Consider the following 22,292-nt stretch of genomic DNA (forward strand, 5'->3'; position numbering starts at 1 on the left):
AACCAAAAGGAAAACATTTGCCACTGTCTGAATTACATGTTGATAAGCTACCAGGAAATCAGCCCAACTCTCCAATATTGTTGATATCAGGAGACTGCATGGGATGGAAATTGCTTTCAAATTAATGCATAATCTTTCCATGGAAGTGTAATGTACTGGCCTTATATGCTGTAATTAGTTGTTTATGTTTAAACTGTTTGCTAATGGCTGAATTCACTTGCATGTTTTGCAACGGTTGCTGGGCTGAACTAGACTGGCTGTCTTCAGTCGGTTAAGTAGGTTTTTGGGTGGGAAACTGCTGCTTTAAATCTATTGGTCGCCACCTAAAGGCCAACCGTATAAATAGTTGCACATCAGCTATTAGTTTGCTTCTGTTGTGTTCTGACTCTCAATAAAGCCTGTTGCTGTTTGAACCCTCCATCTCACTCAATGCCTGCAAGAACCGAATACACAACAGGAAGCATATTTTCTCCTCTAAACTTCCTCCCCACCCCACATACACACATAAGATAAAAGAAAACAAGACTCCCTCCCTTGCAGCAGCTTTAGAGGGGGATTCTGAACATTTTCTCCCCCACCCCTATACAGTCAAGGGTCTCCATCTCCATTTTTCTGTCTGGTACTCAGGTTCCTTACCTCCTAACCTGATTGAGCTATTTAAAAAGAACAGATGGGTGGGGTGAAAATTATTCAGCTCCAGGCGGTATATAATTTTACACAGTCAATTATTGCAGTGACAGTGGAATATTAGACAGTGGATTAAAGGTAGTAGTTGAATGTGGTTGCTCATCTGGAAAAGCTTTTAGTTACATGCAATTATCTTTAGCATATTATGGGAGAACTTGGCATAATCTTGGGGGGAAAATATTTCCCTGTAGAATATCTTTTATCTCAGGTTGGCATTTCAAGACTAAACAGAGAGTTTTTGTGCTACTCAAATTCTCCGAGACTAAAATAGGTCAGCCAAGACACTTTCTAGATGGATCTTGTTAAACCTGAACTGAAGTAACCAGTCGCTAAATGATAATCCTCTTTAGGCAATCAACGAGGTTCCATGATGAGACCTGGAAATTGCTACAAACAGGAACATCCACTTTGCCCACAAACCTGTGAAGCTGTACTTTGGAGTTTCATTAAGCCATTCTCCAGCCTCTCAATTTTAGCAATCAGTTCTTTTCTTTTTTTGGCTAGAAGGTTCTGGTAAAGTTTGATCTGTTCCAGGAAGGTCTTCGGGGTGGTATAATTGTAACGCCTTTCGGTGGCCAGGTAGGTCTTGGACATTTCATTGACGGTTGTATGGACGAAGGACATAAACAGGCTGATGGAGGTTTTAACTGCAGGCTGCAAGAAGGACCAGAAAATATCAGGCCAATTTGTGCCACAGCAACTTTGTTCTCCCTTTCCCCCTCCCCACTTTTCTTTTTGTACTTTAGTAGTTATTTATTTATCATGATCTTAATTACATTAAGCCTTTATTATACAGTTTATAATTTTTCCACTAGCTGTAACAAAATCCACATATTTCCATACAGGCAATTATGGGAATTTCCCTCCTGAGTAAGTCCCAGGCCCAATTGCAACTTGATAAAGTTACATTTGCCTAAAGGGAGACAAACTGGATACCAAACAGAGAATAATGGGAAATTATTTGAATAAAGTTGGTTGGCTGCCAAATAGCTTTTCCAACCATTCAGAAGGTTAACTTGAAGAAATTTCACTTGATCAATGTTAAATGTTTCATTATTTATATTTCACTCTTTCTCCTTCCTTTAATTTTCTCCACAACAATCATGCTGTGAGATGGGGTTCTTTCCCAGAGAGATTCCATGTTGGAGAGTGGATTTGAACCTCGACCTCATCAATCCTAACTGAACACTGCCTGATCGATCCTAATTCAACACCAACACCACCTTCACCAAATTTCTACTCTGTTGCTCCCTCTTCCGAACAATTTTGGACACTTTAGAGCAGGGGTGTCAAACTCAATTTCATTGAGGGCCACATCAGCATTGCGGTTGCCCTCAGGGGGCCGGGTGGGTGTGGCCTGGGTGGGCGTGGCCTACTGGGTGGGTGTGGTTAGAGTGCGTATGGCCTACTGGGTGGGCGTGGCCAGCTCTACATCGTTCGCATCAAGGGTGCCTATGGGGGCCTGGGCAGGAGTGGGACAGATCTGAGGGTCTCTGGCAGAAGGAGGGTCTCTGGGCCAGGGCCAAGGCAGTGGGGGCCGTTCCCTCACTGTTTCCAGGATGGCTTCGCGGGCCACATGAAACCACTTCGCGGGCCGGATCTGGCCCCCGGGCCTTGTGTTTGACATGTCTGCTTTAGAGGAAAGAATAAAATACAGTAACAAACCTACAGTTAAGTCACCTGAATTAGTTCAGGTTATATATAATGAGCACACTGAGCATGGAACAAAAACAATCATTTGTCTAAGTTTGAATGAAAAGCATTTATTTTGGTTCCTATCTCTGTCTAAAGTCAGTGAACCTGGTAACATTAAAAATTGCATGTCTCAGAAACAGGCAACTCAGAGAATGCATGTTTTACACCTAATTTGAAAATTTTAGCTTCAAATTCAACTAGGACATGCAGTTGATAAGTTAATGTTATTCTGCAGATTTGAGGTTTTGCATGCCCCACATTCCTTTCTCTAGGAATCTGATATAAACACTGTGATATAAGAAACAGAACTATTAATACTAATTGTACTTAGGAAGAGAAAGCATGTATAGCAAAGAAACACAGACATAAAGGCTCTGGTCAATATTAGCTTTTTTGACAAATCCCAGGAGAACACTGAAGCTAATGCTATACACAAATAAAATTACATTGGGCTTATACTGCAGTTTTTAAAAATCTGGAATATATGTCATATGAAAAATAAATAAATGTATCATGCTCTTTCCAGGAAACAAAAGCTCCAGGCCAAAATCTATAAAGTGGTATTTTCAAGCCAACACTATGTGAAGCAGAAACTATAACATAAAAGAGAGACATAATGATAGAAAGAGACATGGAATATGTAACTGCTTATGGAGAAAACATCCATATTGGCATCAAAATCCTGCAATAGGCAGTCACAACCCTTTCCAAGGTTGGACAATTGATAACTAAGCAAAGATCTTTTTTCTTATTAAAGCTAAAGGTTTTCCTTGTCTTCATCAAACCTTTTTCCAAGATTTCCTGTCCTTTGAGCAATTCTATTAACATTTGCAAGAGAGTAAACGTTTTAAGCTTTATAGCAGACATGTCAAACACAAGGCCCGGGGGCCGGATCCGGCCCGCGAAGTGGTTTCATGCGGCCCGCGAAGCCATCCTGGAAAGAGTGAGGGAACGGCCCTCACTGCCTTGGCCCTGGCCCAGAGACCCTCCTTCTGCCAGAGACCCTCAGATCTGTCCCACTCCTGCCCAGGCCCCCACAGGCACCCTTGATGCGAACCATGTAGAGCTGGCCACACCCACCCAGTAGGCCATACGCACTCTAGCCACACCCACCCAGTAGGCCACTCCCACCCAGGCCACACCCACCCGGCCCCCTGAGGGCAACCACAATGCTGATGCGGCCCTCAATGAAATTGAGTTTGACACCCCTGCTTTATAGGCTTTATTTCTAAGTAAACATATTAAGAATTACATTCTAATATACATGTTGCATTTATAAAAATATGCAATAATTACATATTCCATATTGTATTTAATTTTCTGGCATCATATGCCTTGTCCATCAGAAAGGCAGGAGACGTAGACCTTACTGGCTAGAAGTTAAAAGGTTTCATCATGGGGATACAAAATGTGCTAGGATATATATGCGATGTGGGGAAATGCCCCAACTCTAATAATATTTGGGGAGGTGAAAGGTTGGCTACTCTTTATATTGCTTTATATTTTAAATGATTGTTTGCTTTATATTTTAAATGATTATTTGAAACAAACACTCTGAGCAAAATAAAGGTTTTCTATTTGAAATGTTAGTGTTGGAGAAGACTCCTGAAGACTCTTGACAGCCAAGAAAATAAGCAAATGGATCCTTGTATAAATCAAACCAGAGTTCTCACTTGAGGCCCAAAGAACCAGACTCTAATTATGTGACTTCAGACACATTACGCAAAGACCCATCTCTCTGGAAAAGAGTGCCTTGCTGAGAAGATAGAAAGAGAAGATGACCAACAGCAAGGTGGACGGACTCAGTTATAGTGGTAATAGGTGTTCTGTGGGAAGACCCAAAGGACTAGTCCAGGGGTAGTCAACCTCGGCTCTTTTATGACTCATGGACTTCAACTCCCAGAATTCCTGAGTCAGCTGACTCAGGAATTCTGGGAGTTGAAGTCCATGAGTCATGAAAGAGCCGAGGTTGACTACCCCTGGACTAGGCAGAGGATGGATAGTTATGGAGAAAATCTATCTAGGTGGTTGCTAAGAATTTGCATCAATTTGATTGTATGTAATTAATTAATCAATCTGACATACATTCTTTTTTGTCAACTATTGTGAGATACCCACTGATCTTTCTTAGTGATCTGATTCTGCTTAGTTTCCAAATCCAGACCACTTTGAATAGTGATGCCATCTACAAAGAATGAATTCTTTTTGGACCGAGTCAAACTTGGTCTTTATCGCCTCAAGATTACTCCTTAAAAATGGGTGGAATCAGATGTAAGACAGGCTGGAACAGAAAGGATTTTCAACTTCTGTCATGTTAACATTGACAATATATGGTAGTGACCAAGCTTAGATTGGCTCTGGGGATTGTAATTAAGGTTTGGGAGAGGAGCATGGATTGCTCACCACAGTCTGAAGAGATAGAGGAATGCCATTTGAAAGACATCCAAAAATGAAGGTTCTAGGCAGAAAAACCAAACCAAACCATAATGGAACATTGGCAAAAAAATGGTTCTATTCAGCACCAAGGGATGTTGGGAGTACACAGTGTCTACTTTTTGGAAAGTGGATGCATACCTCAATCCCTTCAATCTCCTCTAGGAATCTTCCACTGACAGACACCAAGGCATCTTCAGGCCATTCATGGAACCAGTCAATAGCTGTGCAGTTTACTACAGCAGGGAATTTTCTGGCCCTCACACGGAGAGTAGATCCCACAGGAGAGAAACACAGGATTACCTGGGGAGGGAGTGAAGACTCATCAATGTGCATAATCACTACTGTTAGTTACTTAAGAGCTTTTACTACTCAAGTGTTATTGGGGAGTCCCTGTAAATCTCAGGATATTAAATTTACACCTGAAAATTACTCTGCTTACTAGAGTGGATATTCCTACCTTCATTTGTACAATACCGAAATGCTGGCTAAAGCATTTTCATATTGCCCCATAGCACGAAACAATAAGTTAGTGTTTCTTTACCTCAACAGTGTCACTCAAAAAATTAAATGTCCTCTCCCTCCATCAGTCATGCAATAATAAAGAATATTAATTTAGATATCATTTGTTATATATGTATTTGACTTTTCCTCTTCTATTTCTTTAAATTTAATCTTCACAAAAATCTTGTGAGGTAGGTTAGGCTGTGAATGAGGGCACTATTCGCTCATTGTTCCCATAAACCATGATTTACAAAGCTCAGTGCCTTCATTTCATAATGCTTTGCACAAACCAACAAACCATATGATTGTGTAAACAAGTATGTTGAACCTGCAACTGGTTGGCCAAAACAATTTGCAGTTGAATGGGATTTGAACGCTTCCAACTTCTTACCTTTAATTGTTTTCGGACTTTGTCGATGAAGAATTTCCAGCAGTTTTCACGAGTATCCTGCAAGCCCATAGATTTTACCTGAGGCCTCATGGAGCTAATAATATTTTCTACTTCATCATCCTGAAATAGCCCTGGAATCTCACCAGATGCCAAAAGATCATTGATCAAAACCAAAAACTGCTCTTCAGCAACCTGTGAGTCTGTCATAAGAAAAACAGTAGGGGTATTCTTCACAGCAGATTTGATGTACTGGGCAGCCAGATCAGCCTGAATCACAGAACAAATACTTGTCAGTTAAGCATCCTTTCTATCTTTTTTCAAGATTTAAAAAATGCTGAATTTGTTGTAGAAAACGTTTCTACAGTTTTATGAGAGCTGGCTAGATAACGTTTAGGGCAACATTTCGTTTGCAAAATCACAGTCATGCTTGTGAAGTAGTATCACTGAATGTGTGAACATTTCTGACTTTGATTCAAAATAAACCTTACCCAAAGGAGTCTCTACTAATGAATTTATGTGAAAGCAACCAGCATGTTTCCCGATGGTCCCGAGGTGACACCCGTTCACTTATCATACAGGCAAGCACAATTCAGCCTTCCTTGATCCAGGGCTCTCAAAATGTGTTGAGAGTACATCTTCCAGAACTCCCAGCATGGAAAAGAAAATGCTAACTGGGAAGTTTGCAATTTTTATTCCTGAGACACCCTGAAGGCACCAGGTTTAGACAGGCTATTCCAGAGGATTATCTCTGAGCATAGATCAGGACCAAAATACAATACTTGAGGGCAAAAGCCAAAAGCATAAAAGATGCATAAATGGCTTAATTCAACCCATTGCAGGATCCATTGTGGTATAGGAAGGGTTATGATCGGTAGGCATGCTGTGTACGAAAACAATCTCCTATCCTATCCCAACCAGTTTCTGGTTTATGGCAGGAATGTATAGTCTGCATATCTCAACATCTCATGCAATCCCCTAATTCTATTATCTCAGCCGCATGCACAATCCCCGGTGCCGATATCATTTGACAGCAAAATGAAGATGTTAGGCAATACAGTTGAAGGTGGGAATCTGGGAAATTCCCCAATATAAATTGATATTAATGCTCCTCTGGCCAGAACACATCAATCCCTCTCCCCTGTCTTTAAAAAAAGAAAAGAATCATTTTTGGATCCACCTTTTTGGTAATGTTGCCATGTCACTGTCATGCTCTCTGCCAAAAAAACAAGCCCCAAAAACCAAAAAAACCTATCCCTAAAACTCTAAAGGCCTTATCTCAATCTTCTCAACAATCTAAATAGAACTAATTCCTCTTTTATATTCCTTGATGCTTCGTGTTTTATATTCTTGTTTCTCCCTTAGCTCCCTGTCCATTTTTGGTAGAAAGACCTCAGGTTTCTGTTTGTAGGCGTATGCCTATAGTTTAGTTTAGTTTAGTTTTATTTAATTTATATATAATACATGGCATCGCAGCACACTAATGTTATGCTCAGAATTGTTGGTTTGATTACAGTGTATAATTTGTCAGGTAGCTGTACCCAGCATTTATCTTCACTTTTAACCCTCTCGGTACCATTTCTGAAGTTTTTCAATATATGCTTGGGCAAATTGTCCTCACCTTGAGATCTGGAATGCCGTAGCCCTTCTTCAGAGTGATCTGAAAGACATCCAGGGAGCTAATATAGGCAGCCAGTCGAGACAGACTTTGCTTGCCACTGCCTCCAACCCCCACGAGTAAAGCATTGCCTCTGGGAGCCTCTAGGATGCGATTGATCCTACAGACATGGGACACAGCATCTTCAAACAGCACCTGCAGTAGATAAAGAAGGCCTGTCCCTAGTTTTTACCCAACAACACAGAAAAGATCAAAACAATAAAATTAGGTTCTAACTCTCATTAAGAGGGGTGGGCAGGCAAGACTGAGTGACATTTTGAACAGTGAAGAAAGCAAAAGCTGTAGTGCAGCATAATCCCCAAGACAGAGCAACACATTTAATACCCAGACTTCATCCCAAAAAGAAAAAAATAAAACACCGAAGGTCTGCCGAGTTCCACCCACATTCTTCCACCCTTCCCAGCCAACAGTAGCCCCCCACTTTTTTTTGGTACCAAATCTTAATTGCAGCATCAAGTTTACTCATGGCTCATTCTCATCCTAATCTGAACCATATTTCTAATTGATGCTTCTGGGTTCTGGGAATAAAAACAGTCCATACAACATTTTTATCTTGGCCACTGATCCATCCTCCAATTTCCATCATCTAATTTATGCTTGTGCCTATTAATTATTCACCAACTCAAACCTTAAATTCATTCTCATTAAAACCCGCCCCCTTTTAAAAATATGGATATTTGGCAGGATTCCATGTAATCGTGATTTTTTTTCTCCCATTCCATTTTTTAAAGACCCGGAGCCCCTAAAATTTAGCAGTGCCTGTAAAATTACAGAATTATTCAAACTTGTCTCAGAATTCAGTCACTATGAGATTACTGTAATGGGGGAAAGAAATGAAGGAAGGAAACAATAACAACAAAAAGAAAAGTCTACTTGGTAGGGCATAAGAGCCTATTATGCTAAACATTAATTTGTGCCTCTTTTCACCATTGGTGAATGCTATGACCAGAAGCCTCTTTCTGTGGTTTGGGGTTTGCTGTGTTATCTTTATGTGATGCAAGAGCTTCTTCTGGCTAGAACAAGCAGGAAATAAAATCAAGACTAACCTAAAAAAAATAATAAGACCTTTATTAGAGGAAGCAACTTTGTCTCCTCCAAATGTTTACCTTTTGGACTAGAACTGCTACATATCTAAGCCACCATACTGTAGTTACTGAGCTGTGGTAGCGCAGTGGTTAGAATGCAGTATTGCAGGCAAATTCTTTCTATAGCCAAGAGTTCAATCCTGATGGGGCTTGAGGTTGACGTCCTTTCAAGGTCAGTAAACTGAGGACCCAGATTGTTGGGGGCAATAGGCTGACATTATAAACTGTTCAGAGAGAGCGATATATAAGTCTAAGCGCTATTGATATTGCTAATGACTTTGTATAGTGGAAATTGTAGTACAGGCACCAGTTAGTTTATCATGTGCTCAGCTGCAGTATTTTCTCTCTGGCTCAGCTCCCATTTCACTTACCAAATTCATCACTGCATTGACCTCATTGTAGCTATCCAAGGCTTCCACAAGCAGCTTATTCAAACTCTGTATATTGGAAACAGGCAAATACTTTGGATCTCCAATGCCTTGAGCAAAATGGCAAAAAATATTGGGCTTTGCAAAGATAATATTTTCACCCAGATCCTGCAAAACAAAACAAAACAATCCACTATCAACTGAAGCTACTTTATCCTCCCATCGGCTGCTTTTTGATCTTGGATTTATTCGAACCATCCAAGGCAACATTTGAGATTAATTCTCTAGGGCTAGCCTGCAAGTAAAGTCTGGAGAGGAATTTTGGCACCAAAGAAATTGAAGAAAGTTAGCACCTGAGAGCTGGGCTCTTTGCTCTACCTAAACATAACATCTCAAGAGTTCCTAATTTAATGAAGCCTCTGTAAACCTGTCTATGGTCTTTTAAAGTAAGGATATTCCTATAACAGATTAATTAACTTGTAACTGCTAATATTGGAAAAGTTCATCCTAGTTGAGTCCAAAGTCAACTTTTGAATCTCAACTGAAGGAAGAGAAGGGGGGGGGGGCGGAGGGAGAAGTAATGGCAGCCGTTCTCTCACCTCAAAGAATTTCTTGCAATTTGCTGTCATGACCCTGGTATAAGTCTCTTGATCTTTGTCTTCCACAAGTTTGTCATAGTAAACCCTCTCTGCTTCATGCAGCCAGAGCCGGACCAGGTCTGATGGTATTTTGAGGCACTCGTGAGTGGCGAACAGGAGTCCCTGGCAGAGATAAAAGCTTTAGGATTGCTTTCTCCTGGGTATGTGACTAAGGCAGAACCTCTGCCACTGTTTTCTGAGAGCATCTTTAATGCAATCCATCTCTATAACAATATTTCATTTCTTTCCAAAGCCACTGTTATATTACCCATTTTTTCCCTGTGTGGTAATTAGTGTCCAATATTCTCAAAGGGCACGATAGACAAGATATCCCAGAGGCAGACAGGCCAGAGGGAAGCCAGGAATGGGATATACTGTACTGCCTCTGTGACATTTAAAGTCCTATTTGAGCTAAGCTGGAATAAAGGAGACATCTGCAGACCTCAAATATATGTATTATTTGATTGAGGAGGAATTGAGCATTGTCACTGAGATTGCAGGTATCACCTTTGGATGAGATTTCTCTTAGACATTTTTCAAGGTCTTTAGAGATGAGGGCTTATGGTTACTCTGACCCAAAATGATAAGGCTGAAATTAACACAATGAGCCTTGTAAGTGGAGTAATAAGTAAAGATGGTAAGAAAAAAAAGGAAATGGCTGAGTAATATTCTGAGTATGAATCTCTCTTTATCTCTCCCCCTCCCACTACTTTATATACATCAGGGCTTTTCAACCTTTTCACCCATTGCACCACTTTTAGGATATGGCAACATCCGAGTACCGCCTAGCAAGGTGTCAAAAACTTGATGACCAAAAAAAAAGAAAAAAAGATGAAGTACAGGTAGTCCTTGACTTACAACAGTTCGGTTAGTGACTGTTCGAAGTTACAATGGCACTGAAAAAAGTGCTCCCCAAGCCACAGCTGAGCAAGACACCTGCCTGCCTGCCCAGCGGTGTTCTTCCTCCTGTCCAAGGTTTTTATTGTTGTGAGCATTTCTGTTGAGGATTGGCAGCGGGGGTGAGGGGTGTTTGGTTTTTATTCCCCCCCCCACTCTGCTGGGTAGTTGCAGCAGGTTTTGGTCACTTCACGTGACTCTGGGACACTGTGACCATCATAAAAATGAATCAGTTGCCAAGCATCTGAATGTAAATAAATCACAAGACCCTGGAGATGCTGCAACATTCCAGCTGATCAGTGCTTCTTCTGGGCTCAGAAGCACCAGGATCAGCACTGAGCTCCAGCTGGAGCCTGGTGCTGATCCTGGCGCTTCCCCTGAGCACTGACAGCCCCGAAGAAGTGCTGATCCTGGCACTTTCGCTAAACCCTGACAAGCCTGCAGCTCCAGCCACCTTTCGCTCAGGCTTGTGTGGTGCTGGCACCAGTTTAGCTCATTCTCCTCCCACACTACCACTTTTCTAGGATGGTCGCATACCACCTGCCAGGTGCCAATGTACCACAGGTGGTACCCGTACCACTGGTTGAAAAGCCTTGATATACATATGTGGGTGTACATGGGGATATGGACAAGTGTACATCATAACTGATACTTGACAATACACTGTTCTCCCACAATCTATTTCCAATTATAATTTCTTATTTCTTTTGCCCTATTCCATTGTTACAGCCTCCACATGAGTGTCAGTAAAAAATGCTCTGTCACGATAATAATTTCTCAGAAAAACAGTTCTCCCAAGGATTGTGCTCAGTGTTTTAATATAGATAATGCTTCCAAGCTGCATACCTTAACTAACAGCTAATTTGGTAGCATATTGTACTATTTCCACTAAGCTAACTTTGGCCTTTGTTTTTGCAATACCACATCAGTGGAATTCAGACCAGGAAGGGCCATAAAAATAAATAAATTCCTTGTTTGATTCTTAGATATATAGACCTCTGTAAAATGAAAGTAAATTTATTAATGATGCTGTTGCATGAGTAGTCCAGCTGCTGGAAGTATATCTTATCTATGTAAAAATACCTTAGCAAAGTATATATTTATTACTTCAAATACTTATATGCAAAAATTTATATGCAAACAGTGAACCAGTGAACCAGTGAAGATGGTTGCAGAAAAATATTTTAAGAATTGGGAGAGAAGTTGATGTTTTCCCAGGTTATTTGCATATATATTTATCTTTCAATATGTCTATGTACAAGGGTATGACTAAGTAATTGAAATATGCATTATTAGGAAAGATATATTCAGATGATTATAAAAGGCAAAAGCAACTTCAGCAATTCAAGATGAACTAAAAATGGTTTTCTGCTCACCATGGCTTTTCTATGTTGATATTGGACTTAAGAGAGACGATGGACTGCCAAAGGAAGCTGTCCTAGATGATGTCATAATATATACCAGCTTTTCCTGACATTATTGTATTGTATTGTATTGTATTGTATTGTATTGTATTGTATTGTATTGTATTGTATTGTATTCTATTCTATTCTATTCTATTCTATTCTATTCTATTCTATTCTATTCTATTCTATTCTATTCTATTCTATTCTATTCTATTCTATTCTATTCCGAATTTCTAGCATTTATTATAATGTAGTTTCAACCAAATGGTTCAAAAACAAGTGATCGATGTGATGCCATTTTTATTCCAAGGTACCGGAAAATTCATACATACCAAAATGCAAAAATGATATTGTACCTGGAATATATTTGAGAGATCCCGGAGATTGAAAACGTAGTGAAATTTTATGGCCGTAGGAAGAAATGTTGATGTAATTTTTTGATGTAAACCTGTTACAAAGAAACATGTCATAATCATACCAAGAAAGCATGGGTTGCTTGGGATAAGAAACAGGTTATTCGTGATTAATTCCTCAGCCAGGATCAACAAAAAGCAATGAAATGGGTTGATTTCCAAACTGTTTAATTAAAAGTGTAGGACTCCTGAAAAGCCTTGTCCATTCTACAATTCTTTTGCTTCAGTTGCATTTCATTTTAAATTATAATAGGAACCAGGTCTGGAAAATTATAGCAGGGGTTGTCTAATTAAAACTGGGGTTAGGGGATTCATAACCAGTGGTGGGATTCAGCCAGTTTGCACCACTTCGGCAGAACCAGTAGCTAATTTTTTTGTTGCCCAGGCCCAGAATGGACTTCTGGAAGTGGCGTACACACAGAGAACCGGTTGTTCACATATTTGAATCCCACCACTGTTCATAACACCTACAAATTCACCTAATTAGAATAATTTGACAATGCTGCGTGGAACTTGAATAAACCCGAATCAACAAAAAATGGCAGTTCCAAAGCAAAATGATAATGATGTGGTTGTGGTAGCATCCAAAGCGGGAAGTACATGTGACAATCATGCCAGGCAAAAATTCCATCCCAGTGATTCAGTTAGTTGTACCTTTTTCTTCAGGCAAAAATACACTGTTGGCTAACCGTTACCCCATTTCCCAAACATTCTTTGCACAAAGAGATCTGAATCTCAAAATCTTCAGTGTAATGCAGGTTACACACATGGATAAGATACCCAGAGGTAGAATATGAACAGGAAAGCCTGCTTCGGTTCATGCTGCTTTTTCCAGTGCTTACCCAGAGCTGCAGAAACAAGCTGCTGATTAACCTTCTGGACGACCATTGAAACATTCCGAAGAGCCAAGTGCTGACCTAAGATAGTACTGTAGATGGACATTAGGGCATCCTGACCTGGGAAACTCACCGCAAATACACAGAAGTGTCTCTACAACAAAACACAATTGACAAGATCTTGCAATGCTCCCTGGTGGGCCTCTTAATAAAAAAAAATCTCACTTTTTCTACTTACAGTTTAGTCACAATTGTAAAAAAGCAACTGCTGTAATGTAAGGGAGTCTATTTTATTTTTGACCAAAATCACCAAAGTACCATGTCTCCCTCTATTTAGGTACCTGAAGCCTGGAATCAATAGTGAAGGATCCAGAAGTTGGGTTCATACAGGCAACATACTGGCAGTTGTGAATATCCTTTAAGGTTAGTTTGTTTCTGTCATACCTAACGGAAAGAAGCAAGATGGAAGGTATTACTGACCAAATATTTTTGAGAAAGCAACGTTTCACTATTCCCTTACTCTTAAGACAGTCTTTCTGTCTTTTATACAAAATGAACAGCGAATGGTTTTGATATCTTTTCATTAAAAAAGCAGAACCAAGATTTAAATAACACATCTATCAATGGTCTATGAAAATATCTAACTTGATCTACACGTAAGAGACAAGACGGCTAATATCTTTAAATACAGTATACAGATATCATGTCTATGGAGATTCTCAGTCATCCAGGTCATAGTTGTCCCAAAGATGCTTTTTCATGAGGCAACTGGATGTTCTTGTTTTTCTTTGAAGAAATTTCGCTTCTTATCCAAGAAGCTTCTTCAGCTCTGACTGGATGGTGGGGAATGGAAGGATTTATACTCCTTACAGACAGCTGGTCATTTGCATTCTTTTAGAGAGTCGTTGAGGCCACCTGGAGTTTTATCTGTGTTGTCATGGTCTCCTGAGTAGTGCAAATGGGTGTGGAGCCTCCTTGGAACTATTGAAAGGACGGTGTTGTAGACTGGAGATAGATGATGTTGTATCCCTCCCCCTCTGTTGAGAGAGGGCTGTTCAGTTTTGACATAGATGGCCTCTTTGACCCCTCTTTCAAACTAGCGGTTCTCTCTGTCTAAATGTGGACTTTGCTGTCTTCGAAAGAGTGCCCTTTGTCTTTGTGTCAGTTTGTGTCCATGTGTTTTATCCTTGGGGGGGGGACAAGCTTCTGACTTATTGTATTCTTGGATTTGACGTGTGAGCATATTTTGCGTTGGCTGAAGATCCTCCTGAGCTTTTCCGATATTCCTGCAATGTATGGAATGACTATGTTGCTTTGTTTATTGTTTTCTTCTTTGTCTGTTGTGGAGGTGCTCCTGCTGGGTCTTTTTTGGGATTTGATGAAGGCCCACTTGGGATAGCCGCAAGTTCTGAGGGCTTCCTTGATGTGTTTTAGTTCTTTTTCTTTCCCATCTTTGTTGGTAGGCAGGCCTTCAGCTCAGTGGTGTAGGGTTCTGATAACTCCTGGTTTGTGCTCCAGTGAGGTGGGGAGAATGTGGATATTGATCCATGTGTAGGTCCATGCCAAGGACAACCCATTCAGACACAAACTGAGCAACATGACATATCCAGTACAATATGCAAATCTATACATTGGGGAAACAAAACAACCACTTCATAAATGCATGGGACAACATAGCAGAACAAACCCATCAGGACAAGATTCAACAGTCCATCTGCATTTAAAAGACAAAGGCCACTCTTTTGAAGGCAGCAAAGTCCACATTTGGACAACAAGAATTGCTAGTTTGAAAGAGGGGTCAAGGAGGCCATCTATGTCAAAATTAAAAGAATGCAAATGACCAGCTGCCTGCAAGGAGTATAAATCCTTCCATTCCCCATCATCCAGAGCTGAAGAAGCTTCTTGGATGAGAAGTGAAACGCCTTCAAAGAAAAACAAGAAAGTCCAGTTGCCTCATGAAAAAGCATGTTTGGGACAGACAGGCATCATATGCATAGCACAGTATTCAAACCATATCATCTTTATGATACGATATATTGATGCATTACAGTATATTACATTACAATATATTATAATATTATATAATACAGTAGAAAACACAAAAGATCCAACCTGAAGATTAGTTGCTTTTTTTACATGGGGTTTTCTGTGAATCCATCTTTTAGCTATACAGACATAGTAATTAATTATCAATAAAAATGTATTTATACCAATGCCCATGATCCATGTGCTGCCGGATCAAGGTGTGAGGAGCCACAGTGCCATATTTGTCAACTTCTGGCATGTTCATATCATCTATGAAGTAAATCAGCTTCTTGGTACCAGGGGGGCCAAAATTACGTCCTGATTTCTTCTCCAGAGGCTTCTCCAGAATAGCTGCTCAAACAGAAGACCATTAATCAACAGATGGCATTGGATCTTATCTAAATGATCTGGTCAAATGTCCTTCCATCTCATGCACCAGTTCAAAAGTAAAAGTTAGTTATGTAATGTACTTGAGGAGGACAGCTTTTCTTCAGTGCATCAAAGTCTTACAGAGGAGGCAAGTAACCTACATGATAACTTGAAAATATCTTGAATGCAAGGAACAAGAAGTCCCATATCAGTTCCATCTGTACAGGCAGACCAGTTAAAATACCTTTTCTCACAACCTGCCTAGGATGCAGATATGCACACGCTGTGCTGAACAATCTCAGTGGAAAAGAGCAGGAGTCACCTTCTCAAATAGTGTGTAAGAGGTGGAACAGGTAGCCTGTTTATGTTCTAGAATGCTATTCCCATTAGGCCTACAGCATTATCAACAGACAGAAATGGAGCGATTTGCAGTCCAATCCATCAGGTGAGAATAAAATTATGGAATGCCATAGCATTAGCAGCTTATGTAAGCAAACTCTACAAATCTTGGCTTGATTATGTCAGTGATGGAACTCTTTTTTTCACTAGGGTGATTTGAACTGATAATGAAATTCCTTCTATCTATCTAATCTGAAGAAGTAATATTCATTTTAACAATATTCGTTCTTCCTCTTAAACACAAGGACTTTTTCTCGTATATCAACATTGGACAATTAAGCAATATGGAATAGTTAAATCAACATAAAGTGGCATTTTGCTGAGAATACGTAAGTACTTCAAGAGATATTTAGGAGAGTTCACATAATATACTAAACCCTCACTTTTTATGTATTCTCATAAATGAAAGAAAATATCTGTGTCCCAGGATAATGTGGCAGGATTCGATCTGGGTCGGTCACCTGGACCGGAGGTTTAGTCTTCCGAGCTTTTGGAATCATTCTGGAGTCCATCCTCGAGGAACTTTACTCTCATCAGAATTTCCCAATTTATTTGCATTAAGATTACAATTTGGAAACCCCTTTTGCAGACACACAACCAAGGGTTTGAGGAGGTCATCCATAGTTTTGGGCATCCCTAATTGGTATGAATGAAAATCCATCCAATTTCCCTTACCCTGCAGCATAGCTGAAGTTGTGTAGAAGTTAAAGGGAACAGCTTGCACCATATAATCATCCAGGTTCAGGGTATCCAGCTTATCCCCCATCAGCACTGACTTTCCAGTGCCTGCATTCCCAACTAACATCACTGGCCACTTTTTCTCCATTAGTAAGTCCATGAAGTAACGAATCCGGATGGTTTCTGTTGTGTGAACCATTGAAGCCTGCAAAACAGACTCCCTATGAAATTTACATCAGTTTTAAAAAAGCCTGAATTACAATTTTAAAGAAACTGAATAGTGAAATAATTTCTAAGAAAAGCATTGGTGACTAGAGAGATCTCCCCTTGAAAATAAATGTACACACAGGCGTGGCAAAACCCAGATGTGTTTAAATAAGATATGGCAAGGAAAACTATTGTGTAACTGTATCTTCCCATCTCACAGCTGATTTTTTAACTTTAATTTTTTAACTTTAAATTTACATTAATTTAATGAAAATTAATTTTAATTTTTTTAAAAAAAAATCCAGAGCATAACTGGTTGCAGGCCAAAGTGGAATAATAACAATGTGTTCTAAGCCCCAGAAGAGAAAACCAATCCTGAGTGCCAGCCCTTATATTAACCATCTATAAGAGGGAGGGATCAGGAAGCTTGGGGAAGTTCCAAAGTTAGCAGAAATGCAAAAATATACCTTTGAGGCAAAACTTAAAAGCAAAAATATTCTTAAAGAGGGGAAAATGCAAAAAGCAGCCTGGTAACTGTGTATAAGTGACCACGGAATGATGAAGCTGGCAAGGATGGTGGGATTGGGTCAGCCTGGAAGAGGGCAGCTGAAATTATGCACATGCTCCCTCTCTTGTTGTTGTTCAATTGCTAAGTCATGTCCAACTCTTCGCCACCCCCATGGACCATAGCACACCAGACCTTACCCTGCCCTCCACTGTCTCCCAGAGTTTGCCCAAATTCATGTTCGTTGCATCAGTGGCACTATCTAACCATCTTATCCTCTGCCATCCCCCTTCTCCTTCTGCCTTCAGTCTTTCCCAACATCAGGGCCTTTTCCAATGAGTTCTCTCTTCTCATTGGTGGCCAAAGTATTTGAGCTTCAACTTCAATATCTGTCCTTCCAAAGGACACTCAGGGTTGATTTCCTCTAGGATTGACCCACTCTCATTATTCTTCTACAAATACATGGCTTACCCACAGTAAGATACCAGCACCCACTAGGATAGTTAAAGTATCTCTGCAGGACTTCTATTTTAAATTTCATGGCAACCTTACCACAACAGTCATTGTAAATTTTGTTTACTCTATCTGATACATATAATCCATATTATTTTGTCATTTTTAAAACTCAGTTTTGCTGCAGTGGTAATTGTTGTTTTGCAGGATTTAGATATAGGCTGTGGGTAAATATATTTGGAACATGGCAAGAATCTAGCATCTCAAATTACCAGTAGAATATAAATCAACAATCTGTATTTCTCCTGAACGTGTCTCGGTTACTAGATTCAGAATCTTTTGCTAATATCAGGCTGATTTTTGTCTCAGAATACTGCAAAAAGTGCTCTAAAATAAGAAATATCAGAAGTAGAATTATTTCCAGCAAATTACCTGCAATGGGACATCTGGATCCAATTCAAATTGTGGGACTTTATCAGTCCATGGCAAAAATTTCTTTGATTCTGGGTCAATATAGTAGTCAAAAATTGTTCCCTGAGATGGGAATTTTATTGTTTTAAATTCATTCACCCACCATTTACTAAATTCCACACGATAGTCCACAAGCTGCAGAGAAAGTTATATATATATATTTATTATGTTTTTAAATTTATTTAAATTAAAATATGTTCTAAAATATTATTTGACCTTAAGGGAATATAACAAAAGATCAAAACAAAATTTATCAAAGCTAAATGAGTGTAGAGAATTAAATGTAGGCATAATCTGAGTGAATGATCTGAATCAACTGCTATAACAGCAGGGCTAACTCCACAAATCCCATTCATCTCAATGAGGGTCCAAATGTCTACAATGTACTACTAATGCAACGTACAATCTTTCCTTCTGCAAAGGTGGCCCAGGTGGGCCGAACCGCGCAACTTCCATTGATTCTAAAGAACATATATGACCTTGAAAAGAGCCCTGGTAAACTATATCACATATCAATGAAATGTTAAACCCTACAAAGATGGAAGTGATTCTGGTATCAGGTCTGTCAGTGCAGTAATCTCTGAAAAGGCCCATAGAAAAATGGACTCTATGTATTGAAAGTTGGTTATTGCGTCATTGGTCTATATCAGCATAGCTGACTCAGGAATTCTGGGAGTTGAAGTCCATGAGTCATAAAAGAGCCAAGGTTGCCTACCCTTGGTCTATATCTAGATAATTCTTGAGTTATAATAATGGAAAGCCTGATCGCTTCCATTTCTGAAGATACCTGATCTTGGAACATTGCTCCTCCAAATGCCCAGAAACAAGCAAACACAAAATAGAGTTCGTATAGCTCTTTGGGAGAATCTGGAGGTGTGTTGGTTGGGGTCAAGAGGCATTCCAGTAAATAGAGAATCATTTGCACCACGGTCACTTCAGGAACAGGGGTTATCTTCTTGAATCCAAATTTCAATTTGTCCAAGCAGGTAGGTAGGTATTTATCAAACAAGATCATCAGGTTAGCTTTTTCTGATTGCACTTCTCGGCGCTCAATCCAACTGCTCACTATCCTGTATAGTGACATACAATTACTTATTGAATATGCATTCTCATGCACGTGCATTTTATATCAACTGATCAATTTTTTTATTCCTCTCTTTTCCCCCCTCTTATGCTACATCTTTATAGGAATGCCACTTAAATTACAGGGAAGATATTAACATCTAGCTGTTAAGAAAGACATCACATACTTCTCAATAAATACCATCAGTTATGAGCAATGTGTTTTGGTAATTACCTATGAAACTAATCATTTTTTATGTAAACTACCTTGCATATAGTTACAACTTTTGGTAAAAAATAAAGCATCAGAAGTTCCCTATTTTGGAGAATAAGTCAACATGTTTGAAAGGAAAAGGGGAAGCAAGAATTGACAATAAAGTGTTAATAGTTGACCAATCAATGCTTGTTTGCCTGCCAATAATATCTCATTCCATCTTCTCAATTCTATACTAAAAGCCAAATTTCTCTCCTCTCTGCACAACCCAAGGGAGGGAGAGAGGAATCACATTGTTGCACTCATCATGCAGACCTTGTCTTTCGCAATTTACTTATGCTGTCATAGCAACTATACTCATCTTTGGAGCCCTTTACCAAATATAATAACTAGGCACTACAGAAGGATTCCAGGACCTGGGAAATGCATCAAGGCAAATTTTCCTTTAATGATTGCACTGTCTCATTCAACATCGTCTGTCCCAGGTTTCTTGGGCAGCAAGTAACTTGCTATTGGAACTAGAATAATCTGGAATAGTGCAATAATAGATCCCTGACAATATCTTCATATGACCAGTGAGGACTTTGTCTGATCCATGATGGGATATACACCCCTCATCTAAAAAGGAATGTACTGATATGCTTCAAAGGGAACCAGGACTTACGGATTCCAGCCCAGATCAGCGGGATTGATATACAAGATTCCTGCTCGAGATACTGTGGCAGGAGTTGCTGTTCTTAGGTGACTGATTTCAAACACAAGCCTCATGGTGGGGTTTAGTGGGATTCGCTCATTGCTGGCTAAGGTCAGCACCTAGGAAGGAGGAAATCATACAATGCAACTTTCTATTTTCATAAAAGTGAAAAACAATGATTGAGTCCCTAGCTTATTGTGCTGACCTTGTTGTCATCCATCACGGTATTCAAAGATTCAATCCACATAGGATCAATATCTCCATCTAGAACAATCCATTTAGGTCCGCGATGAGTTATATTAGCTAGATCACGCATTATAGTTGAAAATAAGCCTGTCCAGAACAGGGAAATTCTCAGTGAATTTTATAACATGCATATACGCTCAAGTTGCAGTAAAATTTTAGCAGAGAGAAGGAACAAAGCTGATAAAAACATATATCAACACAAATAAAGTTATTAAACTATTTGTGATTATTTTCTCATTTATATAAATCCCCAAGCTGTAAAGTGAAGAAATGCTATCAGTTCATTATCCAGAAAAAAATACTAGTTGGTCTTTGGCAAAGCCAACATGAACAATTTTCAGAGCACCTAATTCACGGGCCCATTTCATTTTCACAAATGGTAAAGGAGACTATTTGTACAAAGTAGATACTGCTGCAAAAAGGGTTCAGTAATGCGTTGTCAACAGATTTGCAAATCACCAACAGTATCTCCCCTAAAAATCGTGTCTAAATTACTGACATCAACGCAGATGTTCTTTAAAGTAACCACGTTCTTCAGGGCTTTGTACACGAATATTAACAGCAAGGCACTTCAGACAGTAGTTGAGCCACTTCATTCTACAAAGGCTGGTGCTTTAAAATCATGTAGAGTATTGGGGGAAGCTATCACCTAGCCACTTTCTGGCTCTTTATGGGGCTGTCCCACCAAGAGAAGTAGCTACAGATATGCTAAGGTATTCATATTTGCAGCTGGTAGATGTAAATGGGGGCAAAAAGGCTCCGGCTGGATAGACCAAAGATGTTCATAAACATTTTACTTAGAACAAGATTACGTATCTTTTTAAGATACTTCCAAACAGGATACTATGCCTTTCCAGATAGCTCTGCATTCTTGTGATCAAGTATTTTTATTTTTGTTTGGCAGCTGAGTCAGTTTATTTCCTGGCACAACTATAATTGTTTTTCCAGGTGAATCAGTAGATCTCTGCAGAGTGGCAGCTGGGCCATTTCCTCAGCTGGGAAAACACCTGCCTTCTAAATTCCAGGCTCACTCCAACTGGCAGAGGTTCACCCCCACCAAGGTGAAGCTAAGGAGCTTTGATGTCACCATTCAGCATTATTTTAAATTGTGCACTAAAGAAGACAGTGCTAGCATCCTCCATTTCAGTAATTATAGAATAGAATAGAATAGAATAGAATAGAATAGAATAGAATAGAATAGAATAGAATAGAATAGAATAGAATAGAATAGAATAGAATAGAATAGAATAGAATAGAATAGAATAGAATAGAATAGAATAGAATAGAATAGAATAGAATAGAAGCTGGAAGGGACCTTGGAGGTCTTCTAGTCCAGCCCCCCTGCTCAAGCAGGAGGACCTATACCATCTCAGGCAGGTGATTGTCCAGTCTCTTTTTAAAAACTTCCAGAGGGAATAAAAGAAGAAATAGGCTACATTTACAAATGAGTAGGCTCAGTGCCTCTCATCTCCTTTCTTTTGATCTTCTCAGCTGATCATTGCCCTGGACTCCTGTATTTGGGAAACAAAATTCCCTTGGGAGTCTTCTGCCCAGTCCTTCCCCAGATACTTCCGCTTTGCCAAAGACTCCAATCCTCTGTCCACAGGCAGTTCTCTGTAGCTCTTTCCAATCTTGGACCTTGGGTAAAGATGTCATCCCTCTACAACTTAGCTTCTCTGACCGGACACTGAAAACTGAACAATACAATCACACTGCCTATCCAATTTTTCTCTCCAGCCATTGTCTTCTGCAACACTCTAATATTCCATTTTCTCTCCTCATTTTTCTCCCCCACCCCAATTTTCTCTCCTTCTTCCTCTCTCCAATTTTAGGTTACAGCAGCAACGTATCCCTCCAGCAACCAAGCAGGTAAATATCCCTCCCAGGGTTCTAGTCCCTAGCATCTCTATCTAAAGTGGGACCAATGAAAGTGCTTTCTAT

At 39.7% G+C, this 22,292-nt stretch overlaps 1 protein-coding gene across 1 annotated transcript in view; it reads right to left on the minus strand.

Moving 5' to 3' along the window:
- The window catches only part of DNAH17 (dynein axonemal heavy chain 17), a gene marked incomplete at its 5' end in the record, with an annotated part of 124,228 nt that overhangs the window by 37,567 nt on the left and 64,369 nt on the right, over positions 1-22,292 (minus strand). The window contains 15 exons of the mRNA XM_083357082.1: positions 1,108-1,341; positions 4,957-5,118; positions 5,711-5,977; positions 7,329-7,520; positions 8,842-9,006; positions 9,438-9,599; positions 12,136-12,227; positions 13,035-13,182; positions 13,370-13,472; positions 15,239-15,404; positions 16,497-16,704; positions 18,097-18,270; positions 18,923-19,205; positions 20,076-20,224; positions 20,311-20,438. Coding sequence (XP_083213208.1) covers positions 1,108-1,341; positions 4,957-5,118; positions 5,711-5,977; positions 7,329-7,520; positions 8,842-9,006; positions 9,438-9,599; positions 12,136-12,227; positions 13,035-13,182; positions 13,370-13,472; positions 15,239-15,404; positions 16,497-16,704; positions 18,097-18,270; positions 18,923-19,205; positions 20,076-20,224; positions 20,311-20,438 — 2,633 coding nt within the window. The remainder of the gene's footprint in view (positions 1-1,107; positions 1,342-4,956; positions 5,119-5,710; positions 5,978-7,328; positions 7,521-8,841; positions 9,007-9,437; positions 9,600-12,135; positions 12,228-13,034; positions 13,183-13,369; positions 13,473-15,238; positions 15,405-16,496; positions 16,705-18,096; positions 18,271-18,922; positions 19,206-20,075; positions 20,225-20,310; positions 20,439-22,292) is intronic.

The sequence above is a fragment of the Vipera ursinii genome (genome assembly GCF_947247035.1).
Source record: "Vipera ursinii genome assembly, chromosome: 2".
NCBI classification, from domain to species: Eukaryota; Metazoa; Chordata; class Lepidosauria; order Squamata; family Viperidae; genus Vipera; species Vipera ursinii.